A 25,536-nucleotide genomic window follows, 5' to 3' on the forward strand; every position below is an offset into this window, starting at 1 on the left:
CAGGGATGCAGGCAGCCCTCCCCGCGCAGGCCTGCGGGGGTACGCGGGCACCGCCCCGCCCCGGCAAACAGAGCTTTCCCGGCGCTTTCTCCTCAGCCCCGGCGCGACGGCCACCACGCTCGCGCCGCTTACCACGACCGGCCCACGGGACCTGCCCGTCCCACCCGCGAGCGGGCGGCGGGGCCGCGGCCGAGGCGCCTGAGGCGAGGCGCCTCCCCTCCCGCCTCCCGCCCCTCAGCGCCGCGCAGGGGGCCGGGCCCCGCCCGCCCGCCGCCGCCCGCGCAGGCGCGTCGCTGCCCGCTGCCCTCCCCTCCGCCCCGCAGGATGGAGGTGGTGCTGGCCGACGCGCTGCTGTCCCGCTGCGGGGATCCCTGCGCGCTGCTGCGGGCCGTCTGCGCGCCGCTCTCCGCCGAGCGCGCGGAGGCGCTGCGCCTCCTGCTCCAGCGCCTGGCCGCGGGCGGGACGCCGCCGGGCGAGGCCGAGGAGGCGCTGCGGCGGGTCGCCTGGGAGGTGGCGCTGGAGCGGTGCCGGCCGCTGCTGCGCGGCGGGGGGGAGGCGGCGGCGGCGGCGGCGGGTGGCGGGGAGCGGCTGCGGCTGGCGCGGGCGGCGCGGGGGGCGCTGCGGCACTGCGTGCAGCTGTGCGGGGCGCCGCTGGCGGCGCGGCTGGCGCGCGACGCCCTGGCGGAGCTGGCGGCGGGCGGCGGGGCGGGCGCGGAGGCGGCGGTGGAAGCGCTGGCGGCGGCGGCGCCGCGGCTGGAGGAGCCGGCGCTGGTGGCCCGGTGCGTGGCGGCGGCGCTGGCCTTGGTGCGGGAGGAAGGGGAGGGCGAGGCGGCGGCGGCGCTGGTGGCCGGGCGGCTGCTGCCGGCGCTGGGCGGCAACGTGGCGGCTCTGAGGCGAGTCTGGGAGGGGCTGCTGGGCGGCGGCGGCGGCGGCGGCGGCGGGGGGGGGCCGCCGCGGGCCGGGCGGGCGCTGCTGGCGCTGAGCGCCCTGTCCGACGCGGTGTTGCCGCGGGGCCCGCCGGGGTCGGGGCCGGACGCGCGGCTGTGCCCGCGGTTCTGGCGGCTGGTGCAGGAGGGTCTGACGGAGCGGGACGGGCTGTGTCGGAAGCGGGCCCGCTACCTGCTGAAGAGAGCCCTGGACCTCAGCGGCGGGCAGCGGGCCGAGCTGCGCTGCCCCGCGGACGGCCGAGACGGTACGGCGGGGAGGGGGGGGGGGGTCTCCACCCGGGCTCTGAACGGCGGGGGAGAAAAGCGGTTTTCTTCTCTTTTGTTGTTGTTAGAGTCGAGCCTGTTTTGGTGGTCTGCTGAGAAGAACGAGAAACTTACGCAGTTCTGGGAAACTTACATTCTGATCATGGAAACTCTGGAAGGAAACCAGGTAGGAGCGCCGTAGGAATCTGCGCCCGCCGTGGTTTGTAGGCGATGCCTTGCTTCTGGCACGTGGGCCGCAAATGCTGTTACGGGGTAAAAGGTTTCCACCTTTGGTGGCGGAGGGTATCCAAGTAAGCGTTAACAGGAGTGTGTTTATTTCGGATTTTAAAGACTCGAAACCTAGCACGGGTAGCTGATTTGGAATAAATTCAGAACTCTGTCTTTGAAATCGTTCTGGTTAAAGCAGGGGGTTGAACTAAGAAGGAAGAACCTGGGTTGCAGCTTATGGCAAGGCCACAGGTACCCTGTTTCTTAGTGAGAATCAGGCTACAGCAACTTCACACCCTGTTTTCAGTAGAGGGGACTACATCTGTATGGTAAAGCACCTGTGGCCTTGGATGAAAATTACCGACTTTGACTCGCTGTCCAGTGTACTTGGCAGAAAGATTCCTCTTGACTCCAGGCTTCCGTAATGGTGTGGTATTGTGATGTTAACTGTTAGCTGTGACTACCTCTTTATTTCGTTTGGACATAATTGTCCTCCAACTGAGAGGAAAAGTATTTACCAAAACGTTTAATTTCAGAGATTTGTGCTGGTTTTATTATATTTTTGATGAATAGAGTGGTTGGTTATTACGAAGTATTTTTCTTGTGATACAGCAGCGTGGAAGTAACAGTTTTTCTTCAGTGCTAAACTACGATTTGAGTGTTGCATACCAAGTGCCGGCATCAGATGCACAGATGTTGCAGGTTTATTTAAATGCAGTTGCATTGTCAATTATTATATTAATGCTATTGATAGTAAATTCTAGCCCATGATTAAGTGCTGGTCCCTAGGTTTGAGATATAAACTAACTACTTACATCTGATTTGCATTTCAGATCCATGTCATAAAGCCAGTACTACCAAAACTAAACAGTTTATATGAGCATGCTATATCAGGGGAAAAAGGTAAGACGTAACTTTTTCTGAAACATCTCCTAAATATTATGCAATTAAGTCACCCCATCACCACCCCACCCACCCACCCCCATTTTAGTAGCAGCTTTTTGTTATGTTTTGTTTCTCAAATTAGCTGTTTTCTGGATGGCTATTCCAGTTTTTGTGGGTCTGCTGTATGCATAGGTTGCTTGGCAAACATGCACAGGCAGTGCCGCTCTGCTCTGAGAAGAAGAAATCCTAGCATATGCTTATTGCTTACTGTGTTATCTTGAAATATTTTTTTCTGTCAGCAAACCCAACTAAATGGTGCTTTTCCACTACGTTTTGCTTTACTTCAGCTAAGGTGAAAATAAAATAAAGCCAGAGATTCTTGGAGTGGGGTCATATGAGCCAAGTCACCTGCACAACTCCGTAAAAGGGAGAATAAAACCCAACTCATTGGAAGTGGGGGGAGAAGAAATAAAATGAGTGCTGAGACAGCATGTTGAAGGATGTAATGTCATAAACTGCAGGGCAAAATGAAGCACATCTAATTACATAGTGCAAGATGTTAAGAGATTTGTAAAGGGGGAAGACAATGTGAAAGTGTTGCAGGTGAATACAATGTTAGTATGAGGACAGTTGCAGGAAGAAGGATGTGGTTTTTCCACTTGTTGGTCATTTTAATTTGTAACTACTAAAATTTAGAGGGTAATATTTGAAAGCCATGTTAGGGGTTTTTTTTGTATTTGAGATTTAGCAGGGTATTTTTATAATTCTAATATGTACAGTCATCTTTTTGAAATATCCTGTGAATTGACTATGATGTTGTCCAGAATGTCAGTATGTTGTGTATTAATATGTTAATGTGTCACTTGTCAGTTCTGTGTCAGTTTAGAAGAATTTGCTTTTGTAACAGGTTGTTGGTTGTTTCACCCATCATGGCACATGTGCATTTATAAACGAATGTTTGGGAGCGAGAATAAAACATTGACAAAGGAAGGCATTCTTCATTTTCTGGAGCTTTATGAAACAAAGCATCTTCCAAATTCACTTGGTTTTTCGGAGGTAAGGATGTTACTGTTACTTGCCAGAACAAACAGATGTTCTAATTTGTAATATATCTTAACACTAATTGCCTCAGTAGTGCTGGAATTAGGCACGTTCTGTAAAAATACCCTCTTACTTAGCTGTGCAAGTGATAGCAACATTTGTAAGTGGCATCAAATATATAATTACTTGAAAAATGGCCAGGCTAGAGGGAATGTGTTTTTGAGTGCAGTCATTCATTCCCATACTTCAAACTGTCGTGGCTTAACCCCAGCTGGCGACTAAGCACCACGCAGCCGCTCACTCACTCCCCCCCACCCAGTGGGATACGGGAGAGAATTGGGGAAAAAAAAAAAAGTAAAATTCATGGATTGGGATAAGAACAGTTTAATAGAACAGAGAAGAAGAAAATGGTAATAATAACAATAATAAAATGGCAATGATAATAATAAAAGGCTTGGAATATACAAAACAAGTGATGCACAGTGCAGTTCCTCACCACTCGCTGACCGATGCCCGGTTAGTTCCCGAGCAGTGATCCTTCCCAGCCCCACTCCCCCCAGTTTATATACTGGATGTGACATCACATGGTATGGAATATCCCTTTGGCCAGTTTGGGTCAGCTGTCCTGGCTGTGTCCCCTCCCAAATTCTTGTGCCCCTCCAGCCTTCTTGCTGGCTGGGTATGAGGAGCTGAAAAATCCTTGACTTAGTGTAAACTACTTGGCAACAACTGAAAACATTGGTGTGTTATCAACATTGTTCTTATACTGATCCCAGGACATAACACTATAGCAGCTACTAGAAAGAAAATCAACTCATATCCCAGACAAAACCAGGGCACAAACTAATGCTTTCTAGTTAAAGTTGGCTCCCAGTTTATTGAGATTAGTTACCAGAGGTGAAATTCTCTGGGGTGATTGATGCTTCAGATTTTCAGAGCCCCCTGAACCTCTCCAAAATTATTATTTAATTGATTGAACAGTGTCTTGGATAAACCTGGTCAAAAGACTTCAAGTCTGTGCATATTGTCTCCTACTCAAGGATGGATTTTGAAGATCCATTGCTAGGTAAACCTGTGAGGAGGTGAATGTCTCTGTAGTATAATCAGTATATTACTGTATCCCATTAAAAACTACACTTTAAAACATTCCATATGTGGGAAGAAATATTGTAAGTTTAAAGTTCTTAATTTTTTTTTTTGTTAGATTCATATGTAGGTTGACTCGCCAACCAGCCTACGCTGTAGTAAGGAATGATCTATATGACGCTATTATTTCTTCTCTCCTTCGTAGAAGGAGCGTTGCCCTCAGAGGTTAACGTTTCTGATTTATACAAATAAAGCCAGCTTCTTGATGACCAACTTGAAATCCAGTCAAACTTAAAACATACCCTAAATCTTTCTACTTCTGTTGGCCCAAGTCTTTCTTTTATTTCATGTTTCAATATCTTTTCTCCATCTGTTTCCCGAAAGGATTTCTTACTTGCCTGCACCTTTCACAATGCTGTGAAAATGTGAAATGTAACTAGTGAAAAAATTGCTTCGCTTGTTTATTGTCCTTTTCCCTCTTCTTTTTAGTTTGCTCCTCATTTTGCTCCTACTATTTACTACTAGTAAGAGTATTCTCTAATTTCTGACTCTATTCTTTTAAAGTCTGGTGAAATAAGTCTAATTAGCCTCTATGTAATAGTGCCTTGCAAGTGTACATTTAGCCATTGTTATTGTTTCCTTTTATCAGTTTGTTATTGGACCATTAATGGATGCCCTCTCAGAAAGTTCCCTCTATAGCAGGTAAGCCTTTTATTTATTTTTTAAATTATTTATTTTTTAAAATGTATTGATTATGTATACGTATACTTATAATACTGGTTTGAGTATGTGGGTAAAATCTTAGATAAAGGAAAACATATTAATAAACAAATGGTGCTGCTAAACTCACTGAGAGGTAGTGAGTTTTTCAGGAAAGTTGGGTGGCTGTGAGCAAGATGAAGCAGGTTCAGTTTTATCCTAGTAACAGCAGCATAGGGATGCCTCAAGGTCCTATTTTACATCTTGTGTTAAAATACTGATTTGGAAATATGATAAATGAACAACTTAGCGAAGTATTTTTTTACCTCCTCATTTTCTTGCCACACAGAAAGAAGGGGCTGCTCTGATTGTTGCCAATTCGTAACTGATTGAAGTGGGTTTTTGACAGTGCCTGGTTATCTTTTGGGAAATTAATACTTTTTCGCAGGAGACTATTTGCAGTCAACAGATGACAGTAGCCTCCCTTGGTGTAGATACGTAAAGGACACACAAAAGTTTGAGGAGTTGTAAGTTGCTATACATTCAGTGTACTGATGGCATTCAGTCCTTTGCGATACTTGCATGGAGAGTACTGAGAACAGGGAATAAAGTGCTGAATGCGCTTCATACGCTCGGCATTATGCCAGATGCAGTGGCTTGGGTGATTCAGCTAGCAATCTGAAACTCAGTTCAGAACGATGTTGGAGGAGCGTTGACTGGCTGACCTTGCTAGGCAGCTAGGAAAGTTGATACTGTCTCTTGATGTTCTTTTTTCAGTGGGGGGCAGCACAGACTGTGATTGTCGCTTATTAAACTGGTGAGCAGTTTGGATTGGGTGATTCTGGGTAAAGTGTAGTCAAAATAGGTTGTTTCAGCTAAAACATGTCAGGACAAATGTGACGTCTTTGGGCTCTGGCAGCAGTTAGCATTTCTCATCTCAATTAGCTGGCTGCGATATGCTTTCCGTGGGCATACATGGACAGGAAGTCTGAAGCAAGTGCTGCGTGTTTCAGTGTGTGTGTTAGAGCTGTGTTGGATCAATGCTTCATAATTTTCTCTCTTAGCTTCTGTATTTCTAGTGACATGTGTTGGCACGTGTAGAGGAGGCTCATGTGTGAGTATACCAAGAATATACAAAGTTGTTAGGTTAACGTCAAGCTGTGTGAGAGAAAACTGTAAAATCTCTTGACTGTCTGATGCTAATCCTTGATAGCCAGGATCCTGAGACTTCTGGTTGTCTCTCTTGGTCTTGTGGAGTGTTTCTTGCATCTCTACTTTTAAAAGCTTCTGTGCTGGTCAGTGGTTTTGTTTATCCTGAGTTTATAACCTGTTCTAGGGAGAAATCCTTGCTCTCTAGCACACTTGTGTAGGTGATTTTTCTTCACTGTTCTCCAGATCAGACTGGTTGCATCCCCACTGCATACCACTGATCTTGTCCCATGGGCCTTGGCAGCCTGCTCCCAGAGGCCTGTGTCATTCTGTGGATGCGGGCACAGGGTTGAACTGACAGTGCTGTTTCTTACTGTGGGCTCGATGTAAGATGCTCTCACCCCTGAGTAACTTGAATTGAGGCTGCGCTTGAATGCCGGAGTATGCTGCCACCATGTCCTTGTAGGTGGCCAGGTAGAGTCATGCTGTTGTGACTGTCCATGTCTTCTGTGTTTTTGCTGGGTGCTGTTGGAATACTGGGGTAAGTGGAGGATGCAAGCTGATGCACTCCATCTCTGTGGCCTGTTGGAGCAGTCTGCAGTGAATTAACCACTGAATTGCACTTTGTTTTAGTTTAGGGCAATCCTACTTGTAGCTGTTAATGTATCCATTGTGTATTTGATGTTTTAAAACCCAACAGGACACCAGGTCAGTTAATGGGAGCCTGTCCTCCTTTGGGAATGAGGCTACAGAAGTTTTTGGCTACTTATATCATGCTTCTTCCAGAGGAAGAAAAAGGTATGTTTCAATTCCACCATTACCTTTTTTTAAATACAGAAACCAAATAAAAACTATGGACCCCTTTTCTGTATCTCATGTAAAAATTTGCCACTATTTTTCTACGTTACTTCCGAGAAAAAAAGAGTAGTTCTACTTGTGGCAGTGGAGTTTCCAGAGAAGAGAGGGTTCTTCAGAGGCTTTGAGGGATGCTGCAGTATTAAGCTACAAAATTGTTTTAGGGGCAAACTGAAGCAGACTTATTTTTTTTATTAAGAAAATAAACTCCTAAGTTCTGAAGGTGAACAGTATTTGCAGATTCTTTTTTTCTTTATTTGTCAGCATAGATAAGACTGCTGAGCAAAATCTTTAGAACTATTCTTTTTGTTTATTTGTTTTGAGGAGTCTTGGTGTGGTTTTTTTGGTTCGGGTTTGTTTTTTGTTTGTTTTTTTTTTTAACCTATCTGCCTGACTACTTTAGTCACAACCTGTGTAATTAGGCATTCAAAAGAGCTGGTCCAAGTGCTGAAGCAGAAGCTGAATTAAGGATTCTTTTACTGTGAGCTTGGATGGAGGAAGATTTCTGAGCTTGTTCCAAATTTTGGTGTTAGTGCAGGCTGAAAAGAAGGGGCAACCTTTCACAGACCAGAATTTAATATCTGGTCTAATTGGATTAAATAAGAGTAGAACCAGCTCCGTTCAGTATCCTGTATCTACAGGTACATATTCTGGTAGGAAACACCTTGCATGTTTGTAATGCCATATATGTCCTATTTCTCTGCCCTGTCCCAAGGCAGATACATTTTTATCACAACATGGAGGGTCTGTGATTAGCAACCCTGAGACTTGGTGACCTGTTTCTAGAAACTGTAGCTGTGGTCGCTTGTTGGGGCTTGCTTTGGCAATGCCAGCATCCATTAAACTAGTTGAGTTGCCGTGTACTTTGGTCTGCCATCATGGACTGACTAGCAGCTTAAAAAAGGCATTGTCTAGTACTCAAAACAGTCAGAGTTAAAATTACATTACTGAATATGGTGAATAATGCAGATCACCAAAGCCAAAATTAGGTTTATTTCTGGTTGTCTCCTTGTCATGCTACCTTACTGACAGACTTCTTTTGGAATGCACTTTTTTCATTGAAATAATCAGGAAATTATTCTGTTGTCTTTCATTTAACTTCAGTAATGATCATAACTCTCCTGCTGGGGTCTGTGTCATTTAAATGCATTGGACAACAAGAAATCACTTTGGATTGTTTGTTTTGTTTACTATTATCTTAAGGTAGTTTCCTGTTAAAATTTATTCGGAAGATGACAAGTAGGCATTGGTGCGCTGTTCCCATTTTGTTTCTTTCTATGGCTCTGGCATATATCCCAGCGTGTAAAGTACTGGGCACTGAAGGACTTCATGCTTTAAGGTAAAATGTACAATGCATTGTGTTCTTACAGACTTATAAAGAAATGTGCTGAACATCTGGAGAGCCAGGATTTAATTCATGGTGGTTACATCTGGGAGGATGTGGTAGTTGTGCATGGGAATGGAAGGTTCTGTCTCCTTTATGTCCTAATTAACAGAGGAAAGCAATTTAAGAACCAATGTATTTATATCTCTGTGTGACTTAAAAACCGACTATTTTGCATCTCAGACCTTTGTCATTGCTTCTTTTTTGGCATTGTTTTTCCCTGGTCTTCCATACTTCCTCACTGATATATCAAACAACTTCTTTTCTTCTAATTACATTAAAACCTTGTTTAATGGCAGTTGAGGCTGTATCAGGGGACAGCCCATAAAATTGAAAACTGAAAGACATATAAATAAAAGGCTAGATAAAAGTTCTTGGCATGCGTATTGTCCTTAATCACACTGATGCTTCCTAAGTTTCTGCTTTCACTTCATAGAGCCACTAAAAATTATTCCAGTTTAATATGCAGTCGTTATTCCAGTTTAATAAAATTTGAGCTTTGAAGGAAAATCTTTACTGGAGGTTGAAGGAATATTGGATAAAAGTAGTTTACCAAAAAAAGGCAAAAAAAAAAAAGTCAGACATACCTCTGCTGATAAAAGATGACTGAAGGTTTCTTTCAGTTTTGTGCTAGAGTGAGAATTTGATGGCAAACATTTTATTTCTGTATTTCTTCCAGATAGATATGTAAATATTAAATTATCCGTTTGAACTGATGTGATCATGGGGATTGTTCCTTTAGTTTTGGTTTTGTTTTGGCCCCTCTTCCCACGCTTTTTGTTTTGTCAGGTATATGCTTATTCAAGTTTTAATATCATTTTTTGAAAGTACCTGTAGCAGTGGTCTTGGTTCTGGATTGTTTGCTGTCTGATCAGGCAATGATGGTGTTATACTTACTAGAATATGTTTGTTAAATACAATCTCATATATTGAAAATGATTTTCATGTATTTGCTAATTATTAATGTTTAAACTTCCTAAGTGTGTGTTTTCTTCAGTGCATATATTTCCTCTTTCCAGAGATGTCCTCCAGTGTACTATGATTACACATCAGATTTTGTTGCGTGGAGCTGCTCAGTGCTATCTTCTTCAAACAGCTATGCGTTTGACAGATGTGGTGAGTTTGGTTTTGTTTTTTTTTTTTCTTCCTGGTGTAATAGAAATACACTAAGCACTTTTACAGGGTAAACAGTGGTCAAAAAATTGCTAAGTACAACAGGGAACAAGCGATTTTGCTGGATTTGCCATTTCTTTTAGTGACTACTTAAAAATTATGCTATGTGTAAGTATGGGTATGCTTCTGTTAACTTTGGTTTTCGTAAGATGTATTTTTTTCATGACCTTTTATTAGTTGATGTTTTCTTGTAGGGTTTTCATGCAGTAGCTATGGAATAGTATTATATTAGTATATCCACTGTATAAACTCAGGTTTTAACAGACAGAAACTAAATGGACCTTCCTGAAACACCAAAGAGAATAAAAGTATTCATGATACCAGAATGATAAAACTACCGTTAATGTTGAAATAGCAAGACCTTAATTATTCAGTAGTTAAAGTATTCATGTTTTGGTTGTCTTATGACATGCTTGCTTTCTAGATGAGCAGACAATCTTCTGTGTTGTGTGTTATGGCCATAAACTTGTCTGAGCAGAATTTCCTTTTGGAAATACAGAAATAGTACTTACCAGTGTCTCTTACTTATGTGCATTCATTTAAAAGGTGTCACCTGTGAGTAGCACTATTCTTCCAGTCATTCCTTAACTTTCAGATAGATTTTAATACTTGGGAAGATTAAATTGTGTTCCTTGGTAAAGTTAAGTTGGTCCTAACGAGGCAAAAATGAGTCTGTGTCATGGAAAGGAAAAAGTCAGTTTCTTTTTCTGAAACTTTTGCCAGATGACAGCAAACTTCTTGAGTTGTTATATAGATGTTATCTGTTGTATATTACGTTGGCAACTATTGTATCTTGATTAATTTCTTCAGGAGAAAGTGTCCCTCCCAGAAGTTTCAAGCTTTCTTTTGTCCCTTAGACCAGAGGAATCCCTAAGGAGAGATACTATGTTATGGATGGAGGTGAGAACTGAAGCTGGTTTTATGTTCATCAGACATTTTTTAATACCTATACAAATGCATGTTTTATTATTGCTAATTTAATATTTAAATAGTTAGCTACTTTTGCATTGGTACATTCTGCAATTTCTGGATGTGGAGTCCTGAGGGATTTATGTTTCACTTGAAAGCTGTGATTTTTTTTTATTATTAGTTTTTTTTAATGCTATGGAGGTGTTAGTGTTAACCCTAAACAAATTAAGCAGATTCATAGTGGAAGAATTCTAAGGTGGTTGAAGGTAAGGTAAGGTGGGTGAAGAGAAAAATAGGACTTTTTCTTTCTTCAGCAGAAATCCTCAGTTCTGCAGAAAAAGCAGCTCTTTCTCGAGGCTGAGGTTTCTTTGAACTCCTTTAGAGCTCATATGCCCCAGTTCATTGCGTTTCCTAGAGTTCATCTCGATATTGCAGCTGTTGGGTGTAACCATATTGAAATGCAAATCAGAATCAGGTCTTACTTGGACTTTTGGTCCCTGAATACTGGTCCTTTAAGAGACTTCTATGTGTTCATCAGAGTCCTAGTCTTCTGCATCCTTTGCCATGATGGTAGGAACTAAAATTGCTATTGGTAACCCTGTACTGGTATCTGTAATCTATCCCATCAGGGATCCACGCTCACTCCTCTACCTGGTTGGTAACTTCATGGAGAGAGTGCAAAGCAGGGCACCTTATGGAATCCACAGAGCCACGACTTGGGCTTTTGTCTCTTCTTTTATTAAGGATACCAGGTGGATGTAACATCCTCAGCTGGAGCTGCTCTTGCTCATCGGATTCTACAGGCAGTTAATTTCTGTATATTATATATATTCTCTTAATGGCTACTTCCCCCTAATCTCCCCTCAACTATCTGTTGTAAAATTTCATTTGATGGAAAAGAATGCTATTTTGTAAGTTTATTCTATCTTTAGAGGGGTAGTCTGCTAGTATGGTGCATGTTTTCCCTTTCTTTTAGTTTTGAAATTACTGTCCGAGATAATGTGGATCCTGAGACTCTGAATGGGCCAGTATACAGGCCAAAAAAATTGTGTAAGAGCTGCCTCTGATTTGCATGTTGCTTGGAGGAACCCAGCACTGACAGAAATAACAGGGTAATCTCAAAGGGAAAAATGTGCCTACCATGTACAGTGAGATCATAAATTTTAAATTTCCACAGGATATATGTTTTATGTCTTTGCAAGATGCAAAATGCTGTGAAAAAAAAATTCAAAGAAGAAATAATTTTGTATATAGGATATACTGGAGCCAGCTGAATACGTAGCCATAACTTTTGGTTAGTTGTAGAGCAATATAATGATAAAATTATTTTTTGCATGGTGTCTTCTTGTAAGTATACTACACATTTCATCTTATTCCACTGATTTTTGGCATAAAAATTAAAAAAAAAAACCACCCCAAACCAAAGTGGGTCTTGCTAGATAACACTTGACTGTGGGAAGCTCTTTTGCGATAAGGAAATTTTTACCAGTCTTGCTTATTTTTAAGAGCTATGTTTTTTGTTATATTGGTGCCAATGATCTTTTTGTGGGTGCTCTGAATTACTCTCTGGAAGAACCTTTTTCTGTGTTAGTTAGAAGGGAATAGTCTGCTAAACCTCAAGGTAGCTCCAGTGAACACCTTCACAGTGTGGATTTGTTGATGTAACAGCTCGTGTTTAACAGTGCTTTAGTGTGCTGCTGTTATGTTGGTAATGTCAGTACACAGCTGACATGTATTTAAGTAGTAACATACTGGTTTTAATTTAGCTTTGCAGTTGGTTGCAAGTGAATGACAGATGCTTCAGAAAGTCTACAACCTCTGATTTTGAACATCTGGAGACAACATCATTATGTCAATATGTACGCAGTCTTGTGGGAGAGTACCTTAAGACACCAGCATCTGAAAGTAAGTTAAATGTTTATTAATAAAAAAAGATTTTGAAGATAATTCAAACAAAAAACTACAACTGTCCTTTGGATTTTAGAAGAGTTGTTTGTTTCTTTATATTGTACCTATTCCAATTCTATCCAATTTGTGGTATTCATGATTCTTAAGTTTGAACTTTATTTTCTAATTCTGGTTTTCCTTCATAAAATACAGTCCTGCAGTATTAATTGAAAGTTAAGCCTTAATACTCAATTTTAATGCTGCACTGATGCTTGTCCATTTAGTCCTTGGGCTATATTATCTGTAATTCCATGGCAAACATCTGTGTTTCACATCTAAAAAGTGATGTTTGTAATTTCCTGGTTTGATATGAATCTTAGCTTATAAGCAGCTCTACAGAGGAAAAAAAAATCAACCATGTCCAGCTGCTTGAACTGGACCTCCTAAGTGTGTTTTGCTTTCTAAATTCCCAGAGCCAAAAACATAGCTGTCAAAAACCCCTAAAACCAGCTGATGTACTACTATTTAAGAAACAATTTTATAAGTATGATGATGTAGTCCTGCATAAAAGATCGATGAAAAGAGAAACTTCAGTTAGGTTTTTTTCTAATATCCTTTCAACAGAATAGTTTTAGTTAATGTTCAGCTGGTCAAAATGACAGCTGATGTTTCTGATGAAGCACAGTGGAATTATGTTCTTGGTTAACTTCATTTGAATATACTAATGTATTTTTAAGAGCAATAGAAAAGTCTTTTGGGAGTTACCACATAATATATAACACATTGCCTAAAATTGATTTCAGCATAGAGACCAATGGGATCAGCCTCTTAGAGGCGTAGAGGAAAAGCAATTCTGTTTGAGTTTAGTTTGTCTGTATAAAAGAATGAAAAAAAATTAGTAGTAATATTCTTGTTAGCATTAATTGTTGTTATACCACTTTTCAAATACTATGGAAACCTTAAAATATCTTTAAGCAGGAGAAAACTGCTTAATGCCTGACTGGTTTGAAGCTAAGCTTGTCGCAACAATGATTCTGTTGGCTGCAGACGTGGAACAGATGAGGAATAAACACAGGTAAGTATGAAATATCTTATTTTATATTTCTCTCTTTTTCAACCCCCTCACTCCTGAAGGATCTGGTAGAAGCCTGATCAAGTCAGGAAGCTGTCCATTTTTCTCTGTAGACTTTCGGTCAGCCTGATCATTCCTTAGACCTTGTCCAACTGTTGCTGCAAATATACTGGGTAACATTTCTGAAGATACTTAAGTGACTTGGAAATGTGTGTCCTATTTATTTCCATAAGTGACTTCAGCGCTTAAGGCAGATACTCAGAAGAAGACTTTCTTTTTAATTTTTGTTTTTGTGTAGTGGAAAAAGCAACATAGAATGGATTGAACTAGAGACTTTCTTGAACCCTCTTCTGGATGTCTTGATGAAACTTGGCAGTAATGCTTACATACCAACACTGAAAACAGATAAAAGCCTACAGCTTCTCTTGAAGTTATTGCAGACCTGTTCGTTAAAATGTTCCAATACGCAAGATGGTTAGTGATATCTTCAGTATACTGTGTCTTATATTAATTATAGTCTAACTAAAACTAAGGTACTACTGTTTTAAGGCTATATTGTCAAATTAATACTAGCCTAGAAGTGGTAAACATAAAAGTTGTCAATCTGGCATATCTGTTATGAAATTGAGCTGTGGGTCCAGTCCTACAGGAGCTCTTCTGAGGTGTCCCGAGGACTGGGAATTGAGAATGTAGAAGCCTTCTGAGAAAGTAATTGTTATCCATTAGGATTAGATTAGCAGGCAGTTAAAATTTGGAGACTGTGACTATATTGCAAATATTTATAGGCCTATTCTTTGCCAATGTATGGATTCCATAAATCATTTAGACATTTCAGAAAGGAGTTAGTACAGAAACCCTGCCCAGTTGCCACAGGTTCAGCCAGAGCCTTCCTGAGTGCGTAAAGTGATCCTGCTGGACATACTGTTTTCTGAGTTGACTGCTAGGTAATTTTGTCTCAACTAACGCTGTTTAGACTGCAAAAGACAGGATGTTTCTTGTTATTTCACAGTATTAGGCTTGATTTCAGTAGGCATGCTTAACTGACTTGCCTTATTTTGACCTTGGTTAGAAGCAAGGAGGTTAAGAGATGCCCAGTTAAGCACAGGCCTGCTGATCTGACTGTCTGGGAGTTTTGGCCCCCCACAGCTTGAGCACTTTACTTTGTAGGCCTTTCAGAAGAGCCTGAACAAAAGCTATGAGTCCTTACTACTCCTTTTGTGAGAACTTGGTCAGTTTGTAACCAGAACAGACTCATATTTTTTTCCTGAGAGCAAATTAAAAATTCCAGTATTATTTTCATGACTTAGGATGCCAAACTGGAACAAGAAGGATCTTGGCATTTGGTTTCTGCTTCCCCAGGTTATTGTAGGATTTTTTTTTTCAGTGTTTTTATAACATGGAATACAAGAGTAGTTTGGGGGTGGGGGCCACAAATCTAGGCTCTTACGTGGCGGGGGGGGGGGAATATTTCAGATTCTGCATCCAGGTTTCAAAAAGATGTCTAAATGCAGCCCTGAAGTAAATGCACTTTTTAAAATGAGGGTAAGCTTTATACATTCACCCCCTCTTGAATTGTAGCTGTTTGCCTGAAATAATGAGTGCTAATTATGCAGGCTGTTGCAGTTCCTATTGTGGGATGGTCTCTTGACTGCTGAAGTGGATTCCTTCAAATGAAACTAAACTGGAAGATGTGCCCCAACTGTCAGCGTGCATTCAGTCTACAGCACGAGGCTAGAACAAGCCTGAAGCAGAACCTTACAAAGCACATGAGTGCATGTTAGGTTTTTAGTATCAAGACTTGAACTCTGTAAATAATTTCCTCGTGTGCCTTATTTGCTTATGTGTTTGCTAATGTAGATGTAATGGATTGGTCCAGCTTTGGGAACTTTGATTGCCAGACTTAGCATGCTAAGTTCTGCTAACAGAGTTCTTAAGGTATGGCAAGGCTGAGCATCGCGGTGTCTGCACCCCTGTGAATGCCCCCATAGGTACTCCAGTACAGCTCGTTGTCCATGAAGTCTTTCAAGAGGCTTTCAGAATTGGACTTGTAATATTACGTCTTTTTGTGTTAAGTTAAACAAGGATTACTTTACTTATATTATTTCCTACAATGTTTTTGTGCTTCTTCCTCCTGCACAGGAGAGCGAAGTAATAAATCTTGTTTCCACAGCTGTGGATTGACTGTGCTGAGGGACGGGAAGAGTAATGCTGTAAAATACAGAAATTTTGTTTCTGTGTTGATAGAACAGGAGGTGAAAAGTCCTGTCTGTCAAATGGAAAATTATGAAATGGGAGGGAAGAAGAAAGGAATTTAAGCTTGTAAAACAAAAATAGTAACAACTGGGAAGTGTTTTATTTAAGAATACTTTAATGGGGATAGACATGTCTGACATGCATGCTGAAGTCAGCAGCATGTTTCTTCAGGTTTTGCTGTCTGTACTGTTGTTAGACTTCACTATTTTAAACAGTAAGTTCTTGCTAATTTTTTTTAATATTGTTACAGAGCCACTGGTAGTGAATTGGGTTTTATGTCCAACATGTTTATGTGAAGAATTTCTGAATTTTAATTGCAGAAAATGTTTTAGTGATTTGAGACTTATGATGAAATGTGATAATAATCTGACATAGTTAAACTGTTCTAAACAAATTAAGCATTAGAAATGCAGTCGTGAGCCATTTTAATAGATAACATTGAAAGTAAGTACAGTATACATTTGGAACTTCTGGAAATATGTCCCTTCATATTTCCGCCTTTTGAAGGTCTTGTGTTTCATAGTAACTTTGGCACATGAAGCATAACTCAGGGTCAACTCCAGAAAAAAACAGCAGATACAACCTCTGGGTAACTGTCCTGAATATTGAAACTAATGACTGATATTTTTAGAACAAGAAGGTCGTGCAGAGTATTTTAACTCCATTTTCATATTGATACATTACTACTTTGGCTTTCAGCTAGCCCTTACCCTTGAAGCACAGATTGAAGTGGTTTTGTTGTTAAATACATTTTAGCAGACTGACCTCCCTCCCTTGTGTAATAAACTTGTGTCTTTTCTTTTGAAATGCTTTGCACATGCGGTATACTTTGTATCCTAGCGTTTTCTTAGAGAAAGTATTACATTTTGTGTTATAACCTTGTATTTTCATTTACAGTGCTAAGCCAGGAAGCTACTTGAGTGAAATCTTGTCAGATTACTCTATATCCAAATCTGAATTATTTCTAAACAGCATAAAAACCCCTCAACTAAAAAACAGTTTTCACTTCTGTACATATTAAAAATGGATAACTGCATTTTTCTCACATACAATTAATTGCTGGATATGGAAACTTTTGTTCTTTGTGAAAGAGCAAATTCAACAATAAGCTGTTTGTGCAGAGGGTTGGGAATAGGATGAAAGTGTGCATTAAAAGTTGGAAAATTATGCTTTGGTATTCTGGTCTTGTGTGGGTTTTAGTTCACTTAATTCATGATAAATCTCAGGAAAGAATATCATCTAGTTTGATTTTTTCAGCCCTATGGCTTACACTGCTAAAGGGTACAGAGCTGTTTTAAGGTATTCTTAGGTATTTGAATACTTATTACTGTATAACTTTGTAACTTAATTAAATCATCATGATATAATAAATTTCTTAAGGAAATTGTATTTCTGTATGTTAATACTTTTTTTTTTTCCTCTTCACACAGATGGGGTATTGTTTTTTATCTGGAAATCTCTCATGATGCCTGTGGAGAGTATTCTTGAATTTGTTCTCCGACGGCTTACTACAAATGAGTTAAGCACTGTAAGTAATTATGAGACATACCTCGGTGTGGTTTTGCTCATTAATTTGATTTACCTAATTTTCATATCAAATCCTTAAATACCTAGAAAGTCAATTTGCATAGAAACACTTCTGTTAACTTTTTCTGAATGGGCACTGTAAGAATACAGGGAAAAAAAAAGCTGTCTTGAAAAGTAGTGTTTAGTGTCTGTAGTCCATATTGCTTGTTTTTTCGCAAATCTAAAGAAATTGTGTGGGAGTATCGTATTATACTGTAACGTATCTACTAGTACAGTTGTGGACATAAGATACTTGGAGTTTGGAGACTTTTAGTACTCAGCTTGGCCAACATCTTTATTGACTGCTTCCACTGTTTGCATGTTGCTGTGGCCAGTAAGTTTATACCCCAAAGAAACCTATGACTTTTTAAGCAAAATGACTTGATGGTAGAGGATTTTGACGACTTTAAAAATACCCTGTTGACTGTATCGAAGAACTGCAGTGCCTTTTGGAGAGAGAGGAAGAGGGACATGTTTCCTTCTCTAAAGAGCTTTCAAGTCATATATAAATAAAAAGACTCAAGACATATAAAGCAAAACATTACAGAAATTTCCAGATGGAGAAAGAGGAATTAGTGTGTGATATTGTTGAGAATGGTGGTGTTCTTGGAAGAAAACAGATTCGAGAAAGACTGATTGGTGGACGTTAAAAAGGAGGCTAGTTCTCAAAAGCTCAGTGAAATCTGAAGTAGGAACTTTGAAAGCAAATAGATGAGGGATTTCAAGAGAAGGATATGGAGTAAGACAAAGTGCGAAGTTGTAAGATCTTCACAATTCTTTCAGTTGTGACCTTTAATTGTGTCACCTTTAATTTTGTTTCATAAAAGGCAGAAAACCAAAACAGACATTTAAAAAGAAGACATCAGTTTAAGGATTGTTAATTTAGTAGACTACATTTGGATAGACTATTCAGAAGAATGGAGAAGACTAGAAAGATTGGAAAGGAAGGCGTGACCGTGATGAGGAGATGAACAAAACATGAAGTGGCATTTTTAGAATTACTTGATGAAGAGTGAGTTTAGAAAAGAAAACCTGTTCAGGCTTCATGGAGAAAGTTTTATGGACGGCATGCAGAAATGATAATGAACAGAAGTCAAATTTGCTTCTTGTGTTTGGGAGAATGAAAAAAGTCTGTAAGTTGGAGGGGAGAGAAAAGCATGTGCTTCTGTAAGGGTGGAAACTTGGAGAGGAGCATGGGGCTCAATTGAAGGGGAAATGCAAAGAAAGAAAATAAATCTGATAGTGGACAGTCACCAAAACGTGAGTGTGATGGAACATCAATGTGAAAAGCGGTCCTGCGTCAAAGCAAAAGTTAGAGATGAATCAGGAGAACAGGGTCTGAAAGTCAGTAAAAATTCAAAGGTGTATTTTCTTTCAAAACTGAAGGAGGAAAAGTTCTTTCATCCTGTGGTTCCTTGAGTGCACAGCTTTATATGGAGGTGGTTTTTATGATATGTGAAGAAAAGTTGCAAATGCAAGAGTAAAAAGCCATAAAACAAGCAAGATACAACTGAGATAAAATGTCGCTGGGGAAGAAGCACAGGGTGCACCGTTGTGTATGTACAGGGTGCAGTGCTGTGCTGTGATCTGATATCTGACTTGGCTTTGAACACTGCTTCTGATACTCAGGCTAGCTCAGGTGTTTTTACATGGCATTCCTTTGGGCCCAGGAAAGGAAGGTACGTGAACTTACCAATTAAAAGAAGTGGAGATTTCTTTCAGAATTTCACACTGTCTCTTCTAAGGCGTACTCCAGAGCCCTAAAACTGAAAGTTGAAAAGATTTTTAAAACAATTAAAAAAAAACAACCCAAAACAAGCAAACAAAGAAAACCCAAATTAAAGAAAAGGTTGTTCAACTGCAGTGACTACTGTTGTTTTCCTTGTGCTGTGATTGTTACTATTGGTTTTCTTTCTTTTTAGTTTCCTCCTCTTAATGCTTTAGTTTACCTTTGTTCCCTCATTTTTAGGTTGGCGATCTGGATCGTTGTGATCTATACTTAGATTTAATTCCAGAGATAGTGAACTTGTGCTTGCAAGTCAGCTGGAAGAAAGTACCATCGATCAAGAATTTCATTTTGTCCCTGACAAATGCGTCTATTCGTGATCTTCAGGAGAGAAATAGTGAAGAGGTAATTTAACATTATTTACAACAGTAAATACTAATATAAAATAAACCAGTAAATAGTAAATATTAATTAAAATATATTTTATTTGTAATGCTTCTAAAATATTTAGATTATAGATAAATAATTACATAAACATACTGTAAATAAATGTACAAATAGTTATTACAAATACATTTCATTATACTTATTAATATAAATATACTATATATAATATAGTATAAAATAACAAAAAGTTTGTGTGAATATGTATATATATTCCCTAACAAATACGTGTCTTTAGTTGACAGTGTAATGTTAATATAAAATATTTGTAGCTAAGATTTTTACTACTTTTGTTTTCTTATATTACATTTTTTTAAGAGGTCTATATAGCTAAAGTAAAACTTCAGTTGCAATAATGGACTATGTGTACTCAAAAGCTTTTTTCCTCAAATATGAACTAATCTTACAGAGGAAGTTACTGTTAAATGAAAATGCCTTTTGTATTAGTGATGCGTTGAATTTCCAAGCTGCAACAGAAACAGAAGTTCCAGAACCCAGCATTGCTTTGGCTTTTTTGTATAGTTATCTTTATTGTGCCATAGCTGTATGTATTAGGCCAGTATATCTGAAATAGATACATTTTCAAAATGTAAAGAAACATTAATAACTTCTGTAAAAGCAGGAGATTTAAATTAAGATTTGTTGGGCAGAATAATCTTTGGTATCTTCTGGGTTGAATTATTGATCAAGAACAGTTAGTAAGACATTAGAAGATCTTAGGTATTTGATTTGCTAGGTTTACTTTTCTAAGGAAACAAAGAGCAAGACTTTTTTCCTTTGGTTATGTGAATTGCATAGTTATTCCAGTAGTTTCAAAGTAAACATTTTCTGGTTCAAACTTCATGTTCACTGGGGGCCTCTACCAACTTATTTTGAATTCAGTGGAATTATATTGTCATGATGATTTCTTCAGTTGCACATGTCATACATCTTCAGTTTAAGAAGGAAAAAGAAAACGCTGAGTAATTACAGATGAGAATAATCTTTTCCGTGCTCTATACAGCTGAAAGTAACTTGAAGATACTTACATAACATTGAGCTTTTAATACTATTAGGGAACTATATGCTTATTGACCTTTTTTTTTTTTTTAATTGAGACTTTTTATTTCATGCCTCTTTGAATATATGCATTTATCACACAAAATAATCATAGTAGGTGGTGTGATCTTTTAGCCTCTTGGAACAGTTAGTATGTGGTGTTCTGAATTTCAGCTGTTTTGTTGCATTGGGTTTCTGACTACGTGGACCCGCATCTTTTTTCTAATTGCTATCCAGCAGTATATATAAACTGCTACCTGGCAAGATAGAAGTGTTCCATCATAGTTGTGCTAGGTGCCTGCACTTAATGAATAAGTGACTGTAATTTGCAAGATTTATACTTTTTTCCAATGCTTGCAATTTGTGATTGATTGCACTGACCCAGCAAAGGAAAGGTGTCTTATGTGTAGGATAAGAAAATAAGGAAGTAGAAGGATGCAGAGTTGCTACCTTATGATGTCTGAGGTGATACAAGTAGGAGGATTATGAAATGTATCAGTAGGTTATTTGTAGCATGTTAGAAGAAATCAGTGCATGTTTGTTCATGTATGATTTGATTTTAATTAGGAGCCGAAGCTTAAAGAACAAATAAAAAAAGTAGCTAGCATGGCTTCACTTAGAGCAGTTTGTGAGATAATGCATCGGAAACCTGAAGTGCACCTTGAATCTCTGCCTTCTGTGGATGCTCTGAAGAGATTTATTTCCTTTTTTCAATTCAATGAAGTATTAAAGAAGCCATCGTATATTGAAGAAAAAAGTAGGTATGTCCGTGCTATAGCTTCAGTAATTCTCCAGAATAAATTTGATTAGCATGGAGCAGTGATTAAGATGCTGGCTTTTCCTGTTCTTTGATAACTTTTTGCCAAGACAAAAATGAATTCTGAACACAAACTATTCGTTCAGTTGCTCTTTTGTCTTAACATTCAGGTTATAGAACATTAAAGCAGCCATAATTGATCAGACGGAAGGTTCTTTTGCTCAGTTGTCTAGTGCTATGAAACCAGAGCTAGCTTTGAACATTGCTTATCCTCATGCCAGCTTAAATATATATACACTGCACAAAGTCATAGCATGTATGCAAGCGAGTTTAAATGGAAATTTTCTACTGTTGGGGAAGGGAAGCCCAGAGCAAGCCTGAGGGCCAAAAACCAAATACTTGGGTAACAAAAAAAGACAGCCAGCATATAGTGATGTTTCCACTGAACTCTCCCCGATGTTTATGACTAATGAGACTGCTTGAGCCCAGAACTGATTTTTCTCTGATTAAAAAACTTTTTGTAGATTTCTCTTCCATGAACTTGTCCAGTCTCCCCTTGAACCTGTGTAAATTTTAGTGTCTTGAAGTACAGTGAGTTTGCACAGTTAAGCTGTTCCTGGTGGAGCAAGAATATACAGGATAAAATAATATAATACATATTTAACAATAATGCTCTTCTTGCAGCTTATGCGAAGAAACAACATCTCAAGGATGGGGGAAAATTGTTGCACGCTATGTTCGTGACCAGTGGATTTGCCTTCGTTTCATTTTAAATTCATTTCCAACACTGGCTCAAGAGTATGAAGAAACTTCAGAAATGTCATTATCTACAGATGAAAGGTCAAGAAAATTTCTACAGTCTGCATTAGAAGCCCTAACTATTCTTCCTTCAGACCAAGTCTTACCTGTGTTCGACTGCATGAAAGTCCTTGTTCCTAAGGTAAAACAACTGTGAGATATTAATAGTTTTGGGGGTGTTTTTTGTCAAATGTAACACTTCGTTCTTCTCTTTTCAGCTTCTGGACTCATCGGAGTCTCTCTGCATAGAAGCATTTGATTTGGCTTGGAAAATTATCTCATCCTTGAGCAACACACAGCTAATATTTTGGTCCAATCTAAAAGCTTTTGTTCGGTTCATCTTTGATACTGAGGTTCTAGCTGTTGCTGCAAGTGCAAAGGGTCAAGCATATGCCAAAATAAAAGAGGTCAGTTTTAAGAATTCTTCTTTGGGAAGTGAACACAAATTTTATCTGGATCTAAAAACACATTTTTATTTTCCCTTCAGGTATTGTTTTGAATTTTTCACTTCCAAAAACGTACTAGTTTGAAAGTGTTAAGACAAAAGATCTGAGAATTAGATTCAGGAAAAACAAATATATTGTTTGTTCTTGTAACATAGAAAATGAAAAATACTATTTCTTTGATTTTTAGACTGTTTAGTATCTTCTGTATTCAGTAAAACAGGTTTTTTGGTCTTTTATTTTATTTTTACATTATGCACTTCCTCTTGAACGTTCTGTTCAGAATTTGCCACCTGAACTGTCAGAAACTAGCAACATTGTGGAAAAATTATGCCTTTTTCTAATAGTTTAGTCTTTATGAAAATTCTTTCATAAATGAAAAGTTAGAACCATTCAAAACTTTTGTAGATGCTATTGAATAAGCCAACTTTAACTGCTTCTTTAAAGGCTTTTTTTTTCTCTGGGGGTCCAGGTGTAGAAAACAAAAATCATAGTCACCTTAGAGTTCAATTTAATACTGCGTGGTAGAGCTGCCTCCATAGTTAAGAAGAGAAAAAAAAAAAATTTATTCTTTTTTTTTTTTGCAAGATGTATGCAGCTTCCTGTACTCCAAAAGTTCTTGCATATGTCATGGTGTTATTTTTTAACTTTAAGTCACTAAAGCTGTATTCAGTACTGGGGTGTTGGTTCATCTTGGCTTTGTACACTGGAAAGTTGTTTACTGTTTCTTTTCCAAATAACCTTTCTTGGGTTTTTTTTGCCTTTTTTCCCCCTCTGAGCATCAATTAAATATTTGTGCAGAACAGTCCACAATGACTGCAAGACTTTTACCAGAGCAGTAATACATTATATATTAGTTACCGGTATATACGTTTTCTTAGACTATGCTTAGACTTACGATCTCGTGCACTGCTTTGCACTTAGCACAGAAATCATAGTAGCAAGGGTTGCAGTTTCGCTTTGAAGTCACCATAAGTAGGTCTGTCCTGCGTGTCACACTTGTAACTGTAAATAATAGCAAATGTCTCAGCTTTATTTTCAGCCCAGACACTCCAAAATGATTTTTAATAAAATACAGAAAAATAGACACTTCCTAGCTATTTAAAATTGCTGTGATATCTCCATATTAGCCTTAAATATCTTAAAATAGTCCCGTTTATTTTCTTTGTTCTCTTTGAAAACTTGCTTCAAATGAATGTTACTGTCATCTATTTTAAACAGCAGATGACACTTCACATTTGTAGTCTTCATGTGGACCCAAACCAAAATAAGATACATATGCAAAGATGGTAAAATACCTCTTCAGTTCTAGGAATTGGTTAATTTTTTTCTTTTAATGAATATCTGTAATGGATAATTGTATACTCAGTGTTGTAGTAACTGATGAGCTGTAGTTAGTTTTTCATTTTTCTTTGATCTTAAAATTTGTTTAAATTCTTAGAATTACTGTCTTAACTTCAGCGTTAGTATTTCAAGCATTACGTGAGGTGTATTTTGCCAATGTTGAGAGTCTTGAGTCTGTGTGACAGCTATCCCATCATCTGCAGTGGGCCATACCATGACAGCAGGCATCAAGGAGCTAATGAAGGTCTCCTATACTCAACAAAGGGCATCTGGTTGAGCCACCTTCTACCCCTTCCTAAGAAAATGAAGATAAAGTTCCCAAGCAAGTGCCTACTTAAGTATATTCTTACCCCACTCCTCGGCAGTCTTTCTTGCCATTGATCCCTTGCGCAATGGCTGTGCAGTTTAATCTAAAGAGAAAGAAAAAATGGAACTGCCTGATACTGATTTGTCACAGAAGCATAATTTTAATTTTGTCTACCACAGTGCACTCTGTCTTTTTTAATAATAGTTAGAAGGGGTGGAACGAAGGGGTATTTTTGAGCCAAGAAAGGGAATATTGCTATGGTAAAATCCAGAAGGGCTTCCGCAAAGGTGCCCAGAGCACTGTGTTCTTAGGTTTCATTTCTTCTGCTGCACTTTTCCTTTTCCTTTGTGATTATTCAAATGTTAATTGTGCTAGAACGTAAATTTCTTAAATTTCTTTTGTGTGTGGTGGACTTTTACTATGTTAATGAAACAATTGAAAAGCGTTCCAGGATTGAGAAACACGTAGTAAATGTCATACTGCTTCCCTCCAGGTGAAACACAACAGTTCAATTTTGGAATTATTAGGAAAATTATAATGCATGGTTTTGCACTAAATGAAAAGCTTGAATTCTTTGTAAAAAGACCAAATGTTTCTAGGGTGGTGGTTTTTTTTTTTTCCCAGAAAGTATTTCGTCAGAGTGCATTCCAGTATTTTCAGTTTAAGTTCTTCATGAGCTTCTTGGTGCTTTAATCCTTAGCAATTCAGAACAACTTTCTCTATAAAAATGGAGTTACTGTCAAAGAATTGTTACATTATCAAAAGTATCATTTTGGAGCGGGGAAGAGAAGAAGCTTTGTCTTGTAAGAGCTGTCACAACTTCTGGAAAATCATTCTCATGGACAGCTCTAACTGATGTCTAAAAAGAAATTTATAAAAACCCCACCCATTCATTCTGAATCTCCCTGTCCTCTCCCAAATGCTTGCAATTTCTTAGAAAAAATTCACTTTAACTGAAGTTCACTCTTGCACTTAGCCTAATGAAGGGAGTAGGAAAGGAAAATTTGGGGGCCATTTTTCTTGTTTTGTTTTATTTGGGGGCCATTTTTCTTGTTTTGTTTTATTTTTCTCCTTTTTGGAGAAATTCTAGATAGCAGTTTCATATACCTTAAATATGCCCTCCTCAAAAACAAAAAGTAAATGGCACAAAGGCATTTTTCTACTTTAACTCAAATATAAACTTTAACTTCAACATGAATGTAATCCTCATTAAAGAGGAGAATTAGTGAAATGGCTACCTATGGAAGAAATGTTGTTTTGTGTTTAATTTTTTTCCTAAATTGGTAAGAATTGATTAAAAAC

The 25,536-nt window shown here is 38.9% G+C and overlaps 1 protein-coding gene across 6 annotated transcripts in view; it reads left to right on the forward strand.

Annotated features, from left to right (window-relative positions):
- Positions 1 to 289: 289 nt before the first annotated feature.
- The window catches only part of TARBP1 (TAR (HIV-1) RNA binding protein 1), a 39,725-nt gene continuing 14,478 nt past the window's right edge, over positions 290 to 25,536 (forward strand). For 2 of the 6 annotated variants that reach the window (XR_011327538.1, XR_011327539.1), the window contains exons 1-17: positions 290 to 1,192; positions 1,280 to 1,377; positions 2,252 to 2,321; positions 3,211 to 3,359; positions 5,080 to 5,132; positions 6,979 to 7,076; positions 8,337 to 8,472; positions 9,537 to 9,633; positions 10,501 to 10,590; positions 12,366 to 12,504; positions 13,462 to 13,561; positions 13,857 to 14,032; positions 17,242 to 17,339; positions 19,347 to 19,508; positions 21,153 to 21,346; positions 22,027 to 22,282; positions 22,359 to 22,547. Coding sequence is in view for 4 of the 6 variants with exons in the window: in XM_069800728.1 (XP_069656829.1) it covers positions 325 to 1,192; positions 1,280 to 1,377; positions 2,252 to 2,321; positions 3,211 to 3,359; positions 5,080 to 5,132; positions 6,979 to 7,076; positions 8,337 to 8,472; positions 9,537 to 9,633; positions 10,501 to 10,590; positions 12,366 to 12,504; positions 13,462 to 13,561; positions 13,857 to 14,032; positions 17,242 to 17,339; positions 19,347 to 19,508; positions 21,153 to 21,346; positions 22,027 to 22,282; positions 22,359 to 22,547 (2,973 nt within the window). In the remaining 2 variants the exon portion in view is untranslated. The remainder of the gene's footprint in view (positions 1,193 to 1,279; positions 1,378 to 2,251; positions 2,322 to 3,210; positions 3,360 to 5,079; positions 5,133 to 6,978; positions 7,077 to 8,336; positions 8,473 to 9,536; positions 9,634 to 10,500; positions 10,591 to 12,365; positions 12,505 to 13,461; positions 13,562 to 13,856; positions 14,033 to 17,241; positions 17,340 to 19,346; positions 19,509 to 21,152; positions 21,347 to 22,026; positions 22,283 to 22,358; positions 22,548 to 25,536) is intronic. The other 4 variants (XM_069800728.1, XM_069800729.1, XM_069800730.1 and 1 more) reach the window with 4 other exon arrangements.

This window comes from Haliaeetus albicilla, chromosome 13 (genome assembly GCF_947461875.1).
Source record: "Haliaeetus albicilla chromosome 13, bHalAlb1.1, whole genome shotgun sequence".
Lineage (NCBI taxonomy): Eukaryota > Metazoa > Chordata > Aves > Accipitriformes > Accipitridae > Haliaeetus > Haliaeetus albicilla.